This window comes from Cataglyphis hispanica, chromosome 13 (genome assembly GCF_021464435.1).
Source record: "Cataglyphis hispanica isolate Lineage 1 chromosome 13, ULB_Chis1_1.0, whole genome shotgun sequence".
In the NCBI taxonomy this organism is placed as follows: domain Eukaryota; kingdom Metazoa; phylum Arthropoda; class Insecta; order Hymenoptera; family Formicidae; genus Cataglyphis; species Cataglyphis hispanica.
The window spans coordinates 2,501,219-2,519,989 of record NC_065966.1 but is presented as its reverse complement, the minus strand read 5'-3'; the positions used below and the strand labels follow the sequence as shown (position 1 = coordinate 2,519,989).

Here is an 18,771-nt window from a genome sequence, read left to right as displayed (position 1 = left end):
ACTTGATATTATTTATATTATACTATTTATATAGAATTATTATTTATATATAAAATAATTTGACAAACGTTACTTTTAAAGATTATTTTCATCAAACAAATATTTTTGTGCTATTTTATAAATATTCAGATTATTGATCGTGTTATTAATTAATAGTTTTCAACATAAAATACTATATGATTTGAAATTATACAATTCAACGTGCGTATAAACTACTGTTCGTACATATTGTTTCGTACAAAGATCGCACATTCCATTACTTGATTACTGTCTTCGCATCGCGTTCATATTTCAAAGCAGGATGTGAAATAGCAATACTCATCAATCTCTTAAACAGAAAAATCTTTGAAAAGCGCGTTACGATGAAAAAGCCCTATCAGTCGATAATCCTTACGTCAACATAATATTATGAAATAAAGGCCCTTCGCGAGTCGAGGCACGCGGTAAGTAGATATGGCGTATATTAATCCGCCCATCCCTCTTGCATGGATGAAATTTCCAGATACGCTTCACGTCACGGCATCATTGTCAACGGTAACTCATCAAAATGACAAGAAGATTCAGACAGTGATTAATGAGACGATTATGCGCCAAAAAGTTGGATGTTCACGCAGTGTCTCAGTGTAAAAGGTGGACTCGCATACGGCACTGAACACGAGATTTGCCGAGAATCGGCGAGCCGCCCCATATTCCTCTCATTCTATCTTCCGGCATCGCTCTCTTTCTATTTCCCAACATCCCCCTCCTCTCTCCCCTCCCCCTTTCACTTCCTCGCTTTCCTCTGTGTGTACAGCAACCCTCTTTCCTCTGCCCTCCCTGCCATTGTTCTCTCGAGGTACCCCAGTCGATACTGACACTGGGTGCGAGGTCGACTCGTCAGAGGGTGCTGAGCGGAGTGCAGAAATGGTGATGAGGCGTGGGGGATGATACGAAAAAAAAAAAGAAAAAAACGATTCTCGATCTCGGCCTCCTTTACCACCCTGTATACGTCCGTTTCCGTCTGCTTATCTGACTCGGCCTCCGCTCTCCGTCCTGCTATTTGGTTCGCAACGATGGGAAACGAACGCTTCATCCGATGCGGATGTATCAAACATAACTTTGCGCTCCTCATCTTTCTTCTATTTCCCGTGTTACCTTCATATTACCCCTCACATTTTCCAGTATACAATGTCACCAAATAAATCGATTATTTTTATGGCTACTTGTTAGAATTAGGCAGTAAAAAATTTTGATCTAATATTAATTATTCAGTTGGAATTATTCAATAAAATATTATTTAATATTACGCTCTCAGTTTTCTAAGCTCACCTAACGTATTCTTACTGGTGATATCTCATATCACCGCGTATCCAATATATAAATGTATTGAACGTACATTCATATTTCTTTGACCTGTATTCTCACTAAGATTCTAAATGCCACTTCACAAGATTTATTTATACAATTTAAATATCATTAGATATAAAAATAAAATAAAAGCCAGCTGTTATATATCTTTAATCATATTGAGATTTAAATATGCAATAAGAATATAATTCTTCCCATTTTTAATCTATTAGTTATATTTGCTATTTGATTGCTATTAGATTATTAATGCACAATTGATCATATTAAAATTATTAAATATAACGAGATTGTGAAAGAGAATTCTCATTAATTCTGCTAAGAATAAGTATGTAAATAATTTAGAAATGAGTAGGAAAATCTGTCAATGGCTAGCATAAAAGAAAATAGATTTGTGAAGGAGAAGATTTTTAAGGAAAAGATCTGGAAATATTTTCTGATCTCAAATAGTTTCGAAAATATTCATTCGACATTCTTTTCGCGTTATGAAATTATTACATTAATACATTAATTATACAATTAATTTATTAAAGACAACAACCGCAATAAAAATTATATCATCAAAAAAAAATTAAAATTGTATTAACATAATCTAATGCAATAATTTAAATGTCTACTTAATAGAATCTACGTAAAAGATACGTGTACTGATTGAGTCAATGCGTTAATCATAGAATGTTTCGAATTAGCGAAAACACACACGTCAGTTACAGCAAACTGCGTGAGACCACCTCAGATATGTAACAGTCTACAGCACTCCGATTTGATGGGGTATGTGTGAGGTATTTCCGGTAGCTGGTATCTACACGGATTCCCCAAAGTAAGCGGTATGCGTGAAGTTCTTGTTTCGCGGCACAGGCAGCAGAGAGAATTCCACGAGGGTACGCGCGATTGTGTGTTGCCTTTGCACGACACATGAATACACACTCTGCTTTACCTCGCCGATGCGATCTGATCGGGGCTTACTCGTGAAAATTCGATGGCATTCGAACCAGTTGGCGGAGCGAATGGGAATTCACCACACCGTACAAAAGACACATCCCAATGAAACATTATATAGATCAGTGATATCAATAATTCATGCACCAATGAGAGACGATCGTGTATAGAATTCGCGCCCGTGATCCAAATCCGCGAGTTATCCGACCGCGTATGTATACCGAAGGAAACCAATGCCATACGCGTGCTTCGTGAAAGAGAAAGAGAGAGAGAGAGATTTTTCGTAGTTGGATTTAGCTATGACAGCTGGAAAAAGGTCGCTGCAGTCTCCGTTAACCCCTTCTTTCGCCTCGATCGCATTTGGACGAAATCCTCTTTTATTAAGTCTTAACGGACACGTTACTTTTATGGCGCGACCGGCACATTGCACCATGTGATATGGTGCATTGCACACGAAATGCGATTTCGACGTACGCGGAAATGCACTTTGCCGGCCTCGACGCGAATTTACTCGTGCCTATAAAGCCGGATATTAAATTATACAAGGAATTATCGTTCGAATTTGTAGAACGTTTCTTTAATTATCCCCGTGTTATACATTTGTCACTACACGACGATTGTGTTACGATGATAAAGTCTCGCTTTCATTGTTCATTTTAGGAATAAGCAAGTTTGTAACGCGAACACGGCAATTAAATCCTTAAAGCTGCCATAGCAACGTCAGCTCATTCTTTAATAATTGCATTTCTTTTCTGTAATGTGCATCGCTATGCAGTGTTTTCAACTTTAATGTAATTATTAATATACTCGTAACGCCGTAGAACGAAAGTAGAAACGATTCGAGAGAACCTGGCGCGTGTCGAGTACTAGACGTATTTCCCCGAGGTATTCTCAATCCGAAAGATAGATAGGTCGGTCCGGAGTATCGACATCTTCGATAGATTTGCTCACGCACTCAATTATTCTAATCGAAAACGTAAAATGAAAAAATCATTCGGCAAAGAAACGCGAGGTCGGAAAATACATTTGATCAATATTCGCTACATCAAAGGCAATTTTTATATTTATATTAAATCGCAAATATATGTATATCACAAAACAAGTATTGTTTAAATATTTTCTCTTTCAAGTATATGTGTCTTAGAAGAAATATATAAAAATAAGAAAATCAATTCTTGAATTTTCTATATTAATAAATTATCTGTTACGATATCTATTAAATCAATAAATAAAACTGTCTTTCAAAAATTCAATAAGAAATTTATAACTGTGCAAAGATAAATAGAATCTGTGTAATTCAAAAGATAAATATGTTGATTAATCGTAATTTGCACATGGCGCTTAGATAAACACATATTGATACCATGCAGTCGCTATAATGGCTATCGCTGTTTCAGTATGGCGATATATGCAGATTTATCATAAGCGTAATTGAATTTCCTCATCAAGTTTCGCTGAATAGACTCTCTCTTCATCAAGCTCCGTCGAAAATAAATCATCGATCACAATTTATAACATTACCGCACATGTTAATCACGCACTAGATAACATCACTTCAGTTATCGTATTTTAGTTCCGTTCAAGTATCGCGCTAATGGTAAAGATAAAATTCAACAAGAGATATCCTGTACAATTCCGGTACAAACGTTACGTCGAAAAATGCAATTACCTCTGGTATGCCATCCGGCTAAATGGAGGAATTCTCGCACCCCTTATTTTCACGTCGGTCTATCTTACATTCTGTTACTATTTTCTATTTACTGTGCCGGGCAGCAAATCAATTTCAGTCTTATCTTCAATTTCGTACCAAAATTTACGCAACCTGTCTATTTAACGAAAGTCTTGTATGAGGAAGATATTATTTCTCGCATAGTGCTCGCGCTTTGACAGGAAAAAAATTAAAGATATGGCAGTGAAATAAAGATTGAGTTACATTTGTGACTTACCTCAGTTCACAGAATTATGCTAGCTGCTGTTCAATTATATTTAAAAATTTAATAATAGATTACCAAAGAACAAAAATTTGTCGTTTATAACGTTCATATAAAATTAACAATTGCAATTAAAAATTTACAAAAATGTTTAAATACTAAAAATGATATAGAAAACTACTTTTTCAAAATAATATTTTATATATTCAAAAGATGTAGAGAAAACTAATTTTCATATTTGTGTTATGCTTAGAAATAATAAATAAAATTTTTTTATGTTATAAAAGCCAATTATTTATATTTTATAAATATAGACGGAAATATTCGCGAGAACAGCAGCTACAGCTAATTATCAAATGTTCAATTATCACAATCACACTGCCTATTATTCCAAAGGGGATTCCCATCCCCAATAACTGTTTCATTCGAAGGCATTTAAGAAGATGTCAGTCGTGTATCATGTTACTACATTTTCTCAAGTAGACATCATTCCCAACGGGAGTTTGCCGGTTCCTTTTGCCATCTATAATGATGTTACCCTGAGCTTCAACCTCTCGGGAGCGAACATCGTGCTTTAACGTCACTGAAAGATCAGAACTGGGGCGAATGATGTCGGTGACAGACGGACCGGGACGACACCCTTGGGATAACGCGAAAAGACCGAACAGGCAGACCGACCAGTCCCTTGATGCCGAAGAAAAAGAGAACGCCGATTGTTTACCGTGAAATCATTTCTTGCACGTGATTATTCCACGAAAAGAAAATTCGCACAATTGGAAGAAAGAGAGAAAATAATTATATTTAAAGCTATATACGCGCATACAGACTGACATCCTCAAATTAAAATAAAAAATAATTCAGTACTCACAGATATTCACTCCATAGTTGCTCCATTGCATCAGCTGATACCTTCTGTTCCTCTCGTGCTCCTCTTCATTCATCTGCTGTAATTATAACACAAACGTTGATCTGTAATGTACAAATATAATCAAATTATAACGATAAATTATAACAATAATTAATATTTTAAAATACATAATTATTGCGCATCATATTGATTTTTTATTTTTCTTCCAATAAATAATAAAATAATTATATAATATTCCATATAAAAGTCTTTTTCTTCAATATAAACTTTTTTATAACAAACAAAAATTTAAATCTTATATAAATAATTCAAATATTTATCAATATTATGTATAAATATGTATATATATATATTTATATATATATATATATATTTATTATAAAAATTAAGAAAAGTATTATTATAATTTTATAAATATTTCAAATTAAAAAAAATATATTTTATAAAAATTTTAAATGTATTTCTTAATATATTTTTTAAGATGTAAGCAGCACAATATTTTTTATATGTATCGTATTATATTTTATCATATATGTAATTGCTCATGAAATATGAATGTTGAGAGACTTAATAATAAGTTTACTTACGCACGCGTAAGTAAACAATTATATATGAATAATAAATCACTCACCCCTTATAATTGCTCAGCCACATCATTTGATGCCCTTCCTTCCTCTCTTGTTCCTTCTATCTTATTCCTGCTATCTCAATATCGGAAATATGATCGCGCGACGCTTTATACAGCACTTCCGACGTTAAATCGCGAAGTCTACTTTATTACACTGCGACGAAAATATAACGCAGGAAAAATATGAAGCTGCAATCCACGCGATCCATGCATCTCGCCAATTAGCGTAACGAACGAATCTCGAACGGAAGAGGAAAAATGGTGCGAGATTAATTATAATTGAGCGTGCATTAATAACGAAAATGCGCGATCGCGCGACGCATTGCACGGCACTCCCAGCATTAAATCGCGAGATCCACTTTATTACATTACGACGGAAGAATAGCGCGAGAAATATATGAAACTACAATTCATTCGATACCCGCGCATCGCGCAAATTAGCGTAACGAACGAGTCTCGAACGGCAGAGGAAAAATCGCGCGGGGTGAATTACAATTGAGCGCGCATTAATAACAAAAATACAAATCACTCGACACTTTGCACTCGGCACTCCCGATGTTAAATCACGAGGTCTACTTTATTACACTGCGACGGAAGAATGAGGATGCCTACGATTCGATCTCGACACTCGCGCGTCTCGCAAATATGCATAATGGACGAATCTTCAACCGAGTCAATTGCCGATTTAATTTGGAAATTGCGCGACCGACTTCACGCGCTACCCGTCGCGCCGCGACGCGGCGATACTGCACCTGTTGCTCTTAATTGCATTCTTTCGCGCCCTTTTCGAATTTTATATAAGAGGTGACATATACGCTCGCGTTTTAAATTAAGTATCTCATTTTATCTATCTCGTTTTATAACATAAGAAAATGAATAAATACATATCGATTTATGATCATAAGTAACACAATATGAATTTAAATATGAAAAAAATTTTGGTGAATAAGTATAAAAAGATCAGATTTCGAAAAAGTAATCAATTTTATGTTTAATTTTAAAATGTCGCCAGTAGATAAATTAATAGACGAGTGTTTATACGACCAAACTGGCAATTTATTGTTTGATTGTTCTATCACGACGTTTCGACTATATGGTTTGGTCCTTATCAAGTGAACTAAAATAACAATATTATAAATAATGATAGTCACGTTACAGAAATGAAATAAACGGAATTATGTACCTGCGTTATAGTTAAAAAGTAGAAAGAGAAAAATCGATATGTCAAACTGACATTGTGTCAACCGCTATGTTTGGAATACTGAGAACGACTAAACGACCTCGGTCTCAGTATCCCAAACATAGTTGTTGACACAAGGTCAGGTTGACATTTCGATTTTTCTCTTTCTAGTTTTTAACTATAACGCAGGTACATAATTCCGTTTATTTCATTTCTGTAACGTGACTATCATTATTTATAATATTATTATTTTAGTTCACTTGATAAGGACCAAAACCATATGATCGAAACATCGTGATAGAACAATCAAACAATAAATTGCCAGTTTGATCGTATATACATTCGTCTATTAATCAATTTTACATTATTTTCTTTATATTAAAATTGTTAACAATTTTTTATTTGAATTAAGATTGACAATATTTTTAAATAGCTAACCAACCGCGACAATTCACGATAAAAACGTAAAAGCAACTGCATATGTTTCTTCTCTTGTATTCTATTCCAATATTATACAAATGATTAGATTCATATGTGTTTTAAAGGTAATTTGAATAAAAAGCTATATTTTTAAAAATTAAATGCTCAAATAAAATTAATTGTTCAAATAAAATTAATTCAAATAAATTAATTTTCGCACGATAAGAAATAATAATGCTACTATGATTGTAAAGTTGTAATAATTAACAATATACCTTTCTCCTTCGATTGGAGTTCATTAAAAATTCAACAAGAGAAGAGAATAAATGTACTTTTCTCGTTATAGTCTCGCAGAAATCAACGTCAAGAAAAAAGAAAGCTAATCAACTATGCAAGGAAATGAATAAAAATATCGGCGCGTGGCATACATCAAATGGAGAAGGGCATGAAGACACTATTTTAACGCACACTGCACAATAATATGCAAATAATTAGCCAAGCATGAGATATGACGACGGTGCACCTTCTGAACACCGCTGGTGCACGTATATAGCAATGAGCGTCTCGAAAGAGGTCACCATAATTTACCGAGAGCGCGCAAACACTCATTAAACTCCAACACTATTCTGGCTATTATCTTGGGGTTAAAGACCCCCAAAGAAAGCGGACAACGAATGGCAGATACAGTCGGTGGAATAGAGATAGAGCGCAGATCTCGCACAAGTGTTCGAGGCACATAGTGAGTAAATCTAACGGAGAACTATAATGGGATTTTGGCTTATCTCGTGGCCCTAAAAGTTTTCTCTGTACGAGGGAAAGCACGGGGAAAACAGTGAGTCGAAGCGAGAATTTACGACGGGAAATCGCTCGATGCGTGAGGCCACATTAATTACCGCCATGTCTCGAAGATCAATTTCTGACGTAACCGTCTCTTTCATGATTACGTCTAGATTGTGTGCTCTCTCTCTCTCTCTCTCTCTCTTCATTTTCTCGTATTATAAACCTGTCTCTATCTCTCTTTTTCTTTCTCTCTCTGTGCTTCCTTCGCGTTTCCTCGCCATCTGCCCTATCTTCGTGTTCAGACACCGGAAATTTCAAACACGGCTACGCCGGTACAACTTTCGTCGCGATTGAGGAAGATGGCTTCTGTGCGACGCCAGATTCTAGCCACGAGTTCTGATTAATAATTCGTGGTAAGAGGAGGGAAAGCAAGGCCCTACGAGGCTCTCGCTGGTTCACTTTACGAGGATAGTTGCTCAACATCGGGTAACTGTCTTCCGATACATGACCGCGGAAGAACAAAATCCGATCATGTCGTCAGAAACTTCAAATACGCTCAACGAACTTTCCTACAATTAAGGAGCAGACAGGGTAAATGGCGCAATTTAGGATGGAAGCGAAGCTGATAACTTTCACGGACTATGCGCGTTCGGAGTATAATAGAGAGTTATTTGGTTGACTAAATATTTAGGTCATAATCGGAGGACGTATCGCAAAGAGGAATAGTTAAAGTGGTTGTTTAACAATGTCGTAAGAGACAAAGGAAACAATGCATAAAAAATTCGCGGAATGCAAATTCCTTACACAAGTTCTTCTGCGAATTCATTCGATACGATTGCACGTATTCGTCCATGCTAAACTGAGACACGTACAACAAAATATGTAACTCGGAAAGATCTATCCCAACCAACTTCTATTGCACTCAAGAGTAGCGTTGCATTTTTCCTACCGCCGCCTCACCAATATGACAGAGGGAGACAGAGAGAAAAGAGGAAAGCGGAAAAACAGTTGCGTTTATCATAGAGCTCGTAAGGCAGAGTAACACGAGACAAGTGCAAAAGATAAAAACGCAGGAGAATAGCTTACGCATAAGAATAAAGTGCTGTAATGGACGAATGTACGATGTCTCGACCCTACCATAAAGAAAAATACTAGATGGCTAGCTATAACATGAGAGCGTCATGCACTCGACAGCCAACAAAATGTTTTCATTACATAGAATTCATACAAAATATAAAGTCTACTCTAGACGATCTTTAAAAATCGTGATATAATTCAGAATAAAATTTTCAGAATAATTTTACTTATTATTGTATTTTATATTTATTATTATATGCTATAGATGTATGTGATAAATAGAATTCTATTAATTATTCTGTTAATTATATGTATATTATTATTATTATTATATACAAAATTAATTTAAGCTTGACAACGATATAAAGATATTCATACGTCAAATTAATAAAATTGGCATTTTATGTGACTTTGATATTTTCATAAATAATAATTTTAAATATATTCACATTTGTTTTCTCTCTCTTTTTCTACAATGTATAAATTATTTGTATAAGATATTATGTATACTTTTGCTACATATACGATAAGAATAGATATTTATTTACTCTCCATAAAATTGTTGTTATACATATTTTAAAAATAGATACTTCTTTACTCTTTGTTAATGATCTATCAATTACTCGAAGAAATACAATCATAATAATAGTAAAGCATATTATAAATTGTGCATTGTGACAAGAAGATTGCCATTTTATTCCACATTTACTTAAAAGATTTACGCTTATAACAAAATGCACTTTTGTTCGCGAGCTAAGTAAATTCACATATTTAAAAAACAACCTGTATAAGGAAGGGAAATGTATAATCGCACTGAAACATCATGACAATATAAAACAATGTTAATGCCACAAATAGGGAAGTGCAAAATGTGGATTGTAAATGTATACAATACACAGGCGCGCATTGCACTTACACGAGAAAAAGAAATTGCTGGTGATTCTGACGCTCGAAAGTGGATCTGCTACTTGGCAGCTGCAATGGTTTAAAAAAAAAAAAAAATCGGAAAGATAAGCTGGTGTATCCGAGCTTATATACACGATAAAAAGGATGAAGCTGATACTTAAAAGACATAAAAAAAAACATCAAAAGTTACCGCTATATAATTACCGTAAAAACAAAGCATGAAAAATGTGCGATTATAGTAATAACAATTATAAAAAAATTCATTATAAAGAAAATTGATCATAATTTAAATTCTGATCGTTAGTATGATTAATCGTCCATAAAATTATAAAAAGCAAATCCACTTTTTATTTATTGTAATGATGATTTATATTAAAATTAGCATCATTTCAGATTGCATAATTTTTCAATATTAGTTATGATTTAATAGATCAGCACATATACTTTTTTTTTCTCTCTTTTTGTCTACTTCATAAAAGTAAAATTATTAAAGCAAAAAAAAATCGATTAATTATAATAACTAGCTTGTGGTTTTATCGTAAATAATGAATATTTATCGAGAGTTTACTACCGCATTCTTTCAATAAATATTAGACAATAGATAGAGAACAATGTATGTAAATAGAGCCGTGAAAATCATTTGGAAAGGGCGAGGTGCTCCCAGGAAGACGAGACCCGGCTGGCTTGCGCGTCTCTTTCCACTGTGGCGCAGTAGAACATTGCGAGTTTGCGCGGTGAAGGTGCATTCACATCGCGCAAAGACCGAGAACCGGCCATGCTGGTACATGCGCAATGCTGTATTGATCCTGCGGATTGGAGATGCACGTACCAGCATCCAGTGGTCCAGCGGCTGTACACAATGTCATTTTTGTTCGACGTTCTTCCGGTATTTCGCGAACGAAACGATCCGCGCGAGTAATGAGAAACTAGATCAAAGTCTGATTCGTATCACCGACTGATAAACGCGCGTCAGAGATCAGAGCAGATTTATCAGAGCAGATTATGATAAACAAAAAGGATAGAGGATAAAGGTGCCGTATCCTGGAAAAGCGCGTGACGAGAAATCCGAGGAAAGTGAAGCGCAAGTATGCCATGATAGTTTAAATTATGTATTCTCGATAAATGTATATAATATTTTTGGCTTAAATAATAAGCTATAATAACTCGATGAACAAAATTGATAAGCATTAGAAAAGTATGAATACAACAAGTAATCGTAACAGTTTTCATTTTAGAATATGCTTCTAATTTGTTCTTGATATAAATAATAAATTAATTACAGTAACTATGACAAAGAAAAGTATAGAAAAAATAAGTTAAGTTTATGTTATATATAATACTGTTATATATATATATATATAATCTTTTTATATTTGTTGACATTTATATTTGTGAAAATAATATATAATTCTCACACACGCAAACTTTCTTATACTCTTCTCTGTAGAAATATTTATACAATATTTAAAACTTATTAAAATATATATAAAATAAATAAAAATATAGTTCATAATTTACATTATTAATATAATAAAAAAAATCATTGAGCTGTCACAAATACAGAACAATATTATGAACTTCTAAATTTGTCAAAAATTTTAACAGAATTTTTTCGAAAAAAACTTTAACTATCCACAAATTTTAATTCAAATTAAGATCTTAAGAAAGAAATTTCATAATGAAACATATTTCTCGTAAAAATTTTAATGCGAACAGACAATCATTTAACGCAACAGGTTTGTAATTCTATGACTGATAACTCGCAAAGCTCAGTTAGACTATCGATACATACAGAACTATAAATATTACTAATATAAAAATTAAATTGAAATTTCTCAATCAACAACAAAAAATATGAAAACTATAATTTAATAAAAAATCATAATCCCAAGTGTAAAATAATCTTGATCGCAAAAATTTTTATTTGATATTTATTGTTTGAATAACAAACAGAAAATTATTTTACGTAAATTTATAGATAGATTTTATATATAAAAAATACTGTTTCAAATATTGCACCAGAACGACTTAATACAAAATTTTTTGCAAAATGTTCAAAATAAAGTAATAAAAATCGATATCTTAATAAAATTATTATGTACATGTGCACACACTTCATCTGTATATTGTTTTTAAAATTAAAATGTAAAAACTGATATATAATCTTCTTAATGACATTCACAAATATCTCATAAATTCATGTACGAAATATTAGAGAATAATAATAAACATGAAATAAACTAATGTCGTTTTATTAATGTTTTTGTGCAGGATGTTTTTGATGATCTCTGTTTAAAACTCTGTTAAACACACGTTAGCAAAAAAAAATAATGATATTCCCTTTAATCATCCTGATCCTTTCGGTGGGGATCTGCTATAGCAATCCAGATGCTAAAAGACTTTACGATGATCTACTCTCAAATTACAATCGGCTCATTCGACCTGTATCCAACAATACCGATACTGTTATTGTAAAACTAGGTCTCCGTCTCTCGCAGCTGATAGATCTCGTACGTGATGTACATATATTTTTTTTACGATCAAAAATATTTTTATCATTATTTAAAATTATGTGCAATTAAATATGTAACATATATTTATTTTCTACATCTCCTTTTAATGAAATTTATTTATAATATTTGCAGAATTTAAAAGATCAAATTTTAACGACGAATGTCTGGTTGGAACATGTAAGTGTTGAATTATACATGGAAAAATTTGACCAACTGTTACTATCTGGATTGCAAATCGAAGAGCCGATTGTTACACAAATTAATATTTTCAGGAATGGCAAGACCATAAGTTCCAATGGGATCCTTCGGAATACGGGGGTGTCACTGAACTCTACGTGCCTAGCGAACATATATGGTTACCTGACATTGTTCTTTACAACAAGTACGTGATATTGTTCTTCATCTTTCTTATGATTATCGTAAATGAAAAATAATTGCGCACGATTTTTTGCGAAATACATTTCTAGCGTTTATTGATTTTTCATTCGGAAATTATCCAGTTAAAAATATTCATAAAAATTTTTTAACTTATCAATTCGAAATAATGAACCTACGTTTATTGATTTTTCACTCAGATATTATACGGTGTATTATATTTTTGCATGGAAAAATTTATAAATATTTCAACTTGAAATAACGTAAGCCTACTTTCAGCGCGGACGGAGAATACGGTGTGACAACAATGACTAAGGCTATTTTGCATTACACCGGCAAAGTTCTTTGGACACCTCCCGCAATTTTTAAATCTTCCTGCGAAATAGATGTTAGATACTTTCCTTTTGACCAACAAACCTGTTTCATGAAATTCGGCTCATGGACATATGATGGCTTTCAAGTAAGTAAATCTATTAAAAAATACAATTTAATAACACTTATATATACAAAAAGATAAATATAAGAGATTATAAATATATGCATAATTATATATGATAATCATTTTTTTCATTTATTTATACTTTGTAAGAATATCGAATGCAGAATTTCTCTAATATATTTTTTATTTATTTATTTTTTAATTTATAATCATCCAAAATATATTTTCTTCAGATCGATTTGAAGCATATTAATCAAGATGTAGGCGATCAAGTCAAAGTAGGTATCGATTTACGCGAATATTATCCAAGTGTCGAATGGGACATACTGGGTGTCCCCGCGGAACGTCATAAAAAGTATTATCCTTGTTGTGTCGAACCGTATCCTGATATCTTCTTCAACATAACTTTACGTCGGAGAACATTGTTCTATACGGTGAATCTTATAGTGCCATGCGTCAGTATTTCTTATCTATCGGTGTTGGCTTTCTATTTACCAGCCGATTCCGGAGAAAAGATCGCGCTCTGTATTAATATCCTACTATCACAGACCATGTTTTTCCTATTGATATCAGAGATCATACCATCCACGTCTCTAGCACTGCCGTTGCTTGGCAAGTATTTACTCTTCACAATGATCCTAGTCGGTTTGTCGGTCGTGATAACGATCATTATTCTGAATGTACATTATCGTAAACCGAGCACTCACAAAATGGCACCTTGGGTGAGAAAAATTTTCATCAGAAGATTGCCGAAGCTACTTCTGATGAGAGTGCCCGACGATATTCTTAGTGATCTTGCCGCGCACAAGATACACGGAAGAGGAAGATCCGGAAAGAAGAGTAAGTTCAATGCTGCTATCGCAGCGGCAGCGCAATCGTCATCAATAATATCTTCGCCAGATTCTGCCCGTCATCAACGAATCGATGGTATGATCCTTTTATTCTTTCCATTTAAAATAATAAACTTTATAAATAAAAAATTTATTTTTTCTTTAATTTCTTTAAATTGGTATGCGCGTTCCATATATATTTAATATATTAAAATTAACGTTTCGTAATATATTGAATGGAATATATCATTAAACGATATATTTTTGATGTAAACAAAATAGATTTTTAGTTAAATTTAAATTTAACTTTTTATTAAAATTTAGATTCTTTATTAAATTTAAAAGCAACGAGTATAACAGTTATCGGTGTTTTAGGTTGCAACGGTTTACACAGGACAACGGCTCATAATCGATTTTTAGTCGGCAGTTTAGGATACAATGGGCTTCCAACAGTTATGTCCGGTCTCGATGAATCATTAAGTGATGTAACGCCAAGAAAAAAATATCCTTTCGAATTGGAGAAAGCTTTACATAATGTCATGTTCATTCAACATCATATACAACGCCAGGATGAATTCAATGCGGTAAACATTTTTTTAACATCAATTAATATATTACAAAAAATATGAAAAAATATTTAAATATACCTAAAAAAGCATACATTAAATATTTCTATTGTTTTTGAAGATATAAAGTTATTAAAAAAAAAAAAAAAACAGCTATGATAGAGAAAAAAATTCGTTAAATATTATTCGTATAAAACATGGAGATAATGGAATCTTTTTAGAAAAAAATATTCAAATATGATCTTTTAGGTGCCTTATTCTGTATATTAATTACTATGTTCTATGTACTATCATAGGAAGATCAAGATTGGGGTTTCGTCGCAATGGTTCTCGATCGTCTTTTCTTATGGATCTTTACGATAGCCTCTATAGTTGGAACTTTTACAATTCTATGCGAAGCACCGGCACTTTACGACGACACAAAGCCGATCGACACGAAATACTCCTCAGTTGCTCAACAACAATTCTTACCACCTGGCCAGGACTTGCTGGAAACTATCGGGTAGACGTTCATAGGATGATGTGATTCTATTTGCTAATATATTATCAATATAAAGGAAAGCAGCGAACAGTCTTTTCGAATATAACAAAGTTGTGATTGTCTATGTTGAGATATCCGATCGAAGAGAGATATCTTTATACAAAACTTAATTCATATATGATCGTTCATTACATATACATTATTATTATATTTAAAGATTTGATTATAAACCTAAATAAATTACGGTTTCGACGATATTTTCAAAAGTATGCTATATCTGTATATATAGCTCTAATGTTATCACAATTCAAGAAATTGGTCTAAAAATATTAATGTGATTTAATTAATTTGGCGAGAAAGACGATTCGCTGGCTTACTGTATAATTGACAATTACAATACGAGTATACTCTTGAAATAAAATATATTTATACTTATTGCGTAAATAAAAAAAAATGCGCGACTCGTTCTTTGATAATAACGATAATAACTATTGATGTTTGTGATGTTTGAAAAAAAGACTTCACTATGGATATCATTTGTAAAATTTTTGGTAACGTTGGTTACAGAATCGAAGTGTAACGGTGGTATTTCATTCGCACACCAAAGTCTACCTGTATATAGGACAAGTTTCATGCTCCAATTAATATCTTCCCGAAGAGCAATCGATTCATATATACGTAGTGTAGTTTTTCGACAACTTATAAACAAAACTTTTTTCATTACAAACAAGAACATATATACTCGAGTTTGTTCGATATACTGTACGCATTAGAAACAAAAATAAAATCTAAAAAATCAAAAAGTAAAGGATAAATCTTTTTTTTTAATTATATACAATAAAGATATATTTTTTAATACACCTAAAATAACCTACCTACCTTAAGATATAAACGCATGGCAAATTAAACTATATATATATATATGCTCGGACACACAGTCTTAACTAAATATATATATATTTTATTATACCATACATATACAAAAATTGTATGGTAAAATACTTAAATAAAGATTACAGAATTACAAAAAGATATATGTATTAAACGTTCCTAGCTATGTTTGCAGTAAATATAAACAATGTAAGGAACAAAATCTCATGAATGTTATTAATGCGAAACGTTATAGTCATGAGTTTAGGAGAGAATGAATGAAGAAAGAATGTCGGAAGTGACTGAAAGATGTGATATGATTTTCGTTCTATGTGTGAAAATAATAAAGTCTCAAGAAAACACGTATGGAATATCGCAATTCTCACATAGTTATAATAGATTTTCTCGGCCATAAAAAATGTCCAAAAGTCAGGTACAGGAAAATGTAAAGAAAGAAAAAGCTGTCGGGTTGCAATCAGACACTAGACTAACTATTTCTACTTCTCCAGTAGTTCAACAATTATGATACACGTTACACGAATATCGCGCGATATTTTTACATCTTTCAGAATAAACGATGTAATCTAAAGACCACGCGTAATTCCAATAATCTTACAACTCCCCACATACTTATTCCTTAAACTTCAAAAAACATTCGCCTAAAATAACATTCAAACATAAGATTAATTAATTTTTCTATGATTATAACACTTTTATTTGCCGTTGATTGTAATCATTTGATTAATTGTAGGTATAAACTTAGTGACAATTGTTGATGCGAAGATAGCGAGAATAAGTCTCTTAATTAACATTTATTGCATTCGACTGCTTTCATTCGACATTCATAGAATGCCATTCGCCAAGAACAATCTTTGAAACATTTAGCAAGGGCTTTTCTAATCTCGGCCGAGAGGAAATGGAATGGAATCTTTAAATAGCAATAAATATTAAAATAAGAATTTAAATAAATAAGAATTAAAATAAATTAAAAATAATAAAAAATATGTATATATCATTTTATTTGTATTAAACTGTGAGCTTGGCAATCAATTGCACATCTGAAATCCAGAAAACCATTGAAACCAAAAAATTGAGACTTCATAAAAGTTACTGACAATAATATAACTTTTTCCTTTAATATTTCATTAATTGATTTTACAACCGCGGCTGGAAGAGACTTTGCAAACGGAGGAATGACATATATGTTAGGCCCCTTAGAAAATACTGTTGTTATTCTGGCTTCTTAATTCGAAATGCGATCCTTGTAAAAGGATATTAATTTGCTTATTTTCGACCGCAGAGTTCGCACAAAATCGCGCACGTTCGAAAATAAATCAAGCAATAGATTTCGAGCAAAAATGGATGCAAATTCATTGGTTATAATTCAAAAATATCATGCGACGTGTCGCGTATCGGTTTTTATTATGTCAATCAATCTTATCTGAATTAGAAAATAAATTGACCATTCAATTCCGCACTGTTTCGTCGTATCAATTAATTATTTTAAAATGCGAAACTATAGCATGATTTTAATGATAGGAAAATGTCATTTTACATCATAGATTTGTTTATATATTAATATTTGCAGTCTTAATAAGTATATATTATTAGAAATAAGTGTATGGAATAATAAAATGCCAGATTTATAATATCTTCATTCTATTTCAAGATAGGAAGAAATAAAACAAAAAATATAACAAAAATATATTATTGCCCTTGCATTTATAATTAAAATAAAAAAAATATAAAAAAAAAAAACAGCTAATATATGAAACAAAAGAAAAGACCGATAATCGTTATTTTTTATATAACTATAATTAATAAATAAAAAATAACATCAAAAAAATTTTGCACATAAAAAGATTGATTTAGTAAATCTAAACAGGAGGACTTTTGTTAATAACAGAATGAAAGAAAAAAAGAGGAAATGATGAAAAATTTCAAGAAAGCGTGGAGAGGCCGATCTGTTAAAATAAGGTGAAATTTAATTTCCCAATGTCACATTCGAATATCATCGAATCATATTTTGAATCTTTCGATACAATTGAACGACATCATCAGTTTGAATAATTTAAACCAGAAAAAGAACATCGAGATATTAATTCATTCAAGATCCTCTTAATTTCTACAAATTTTTTCTTAATCAAATTTGGGACAGAATGAAAAACATTGGATTGTAACGCCGCAAGACACGAAATTTCTTTAAGAAGTTCTGCTGCCCTAGTGCTTATCAGTTTTATCTCGATAGCATTGCCTATGTATTCGTAAATGATAATTTTTTAATGAACTCAAGCATATAACTTATATATTTATATATATACGCGCTCTTAATATACTATATTATACTCTTCTATAATAGAAGAAGTTCGCAAATCCATTTTATCTCGTACGCAAAAATATATATCTTGTTTATAATATATATATATATATATATATATATATATATATATATAATTTATATTTTATACATGCCTGTATAATATATATAATATATAGAGATAAATTTGAAGACACGCTTAAATATGCGTTTACGTTTTAGCTTATCAGGTTTCATCAGAAATAAAAACATATTTTTTACACTTACCGTAAATCTTATCATCTATTCTTCACGAAGATCATATTTC

The 18,771-nt window shown here is 32.1% G+C and overlaps 2 protein-coding genes across 3 annotated transcripts in view; one reads left to right on the top strand and one right to left on the bottom strand.

Annotated features, from left to right (window-relative positions):
• Positions 1-6,977, bottom strand: part of LOC126853938 (acetylcholine receptor subunit alpha-like 1) — a 121,579-nt gene extending 114,602 nt beyond the window's left edge. The window contains exons 1-2 of one of the 2 annotated variants that reach the window (XM_050600153.1): positions 6,894-6,977; positions 5,083-5,158 (exon numbers count right to left, since the gene is read on the bottom strand). The gene's annotated coding sequence lies outside the window, so the exon portion shown is untranslated. Of the gene's footprint in view, positions 1-5,082; positions 5,159-5,713; positions 6,588-6,893 lie in introns of those variants that run through there. The other variant, XM_050600154.1, reaches the window with a different exon arrangement.
• A 3,930-nt stretch (positions 6,978-10,907) lies between these two features.
• On the top strand, positions 10,908-17,906 carry LOC126853940 (acetylcholine receptor subunit alpha-L1). Its single transcript, XM_050600158.1, has 9 exons — positions 10,908-11,158; positions 12,345-12,583; positions 12,719-12,763; positions 12,859-12,968; positions 13,241-13,421; positions 13,634-14,327; positions 14,606-14,814; positions 15,093-15,298; positions 15,845-17,906. Exons 2-9 carry the CDS (start codon positions 12,404-12,406, stop codon positions 15,855-15,857), a joined length of 1,638 nt encoding a protein of 545 aa, XP_050456115.1. The 5' UTR covers positions 10,908-11,158; positions 12,345-12,403; the 3' UTR covers positions 15,858-17,906.
• Positions 17,907-18,771: the final 865 nt, after the last annotated feature.

Coding starts and splice junctions, on each gene's coding strand:
- LOC126853940 (XM_050600158.1), top strand. CDS start 12,404: ATGATATTCCCTTTAATCATCCTGATCCTTTCGGTGGGGATCTGCTAT. Junction 12,969..13,240: donor GACATTGTTCTTTACAACAA/GTACGTGATATT, acceptor GCCTACTTTCAG/CGCGGACGGAGAATACGGTG. Junction 14,815..15,092: donor GCCAGGATGAATTCAATGCG/GTAAACATTTTT, acceptor GTACTATCATAG/GAAGATCAAGATTGGGGTTT.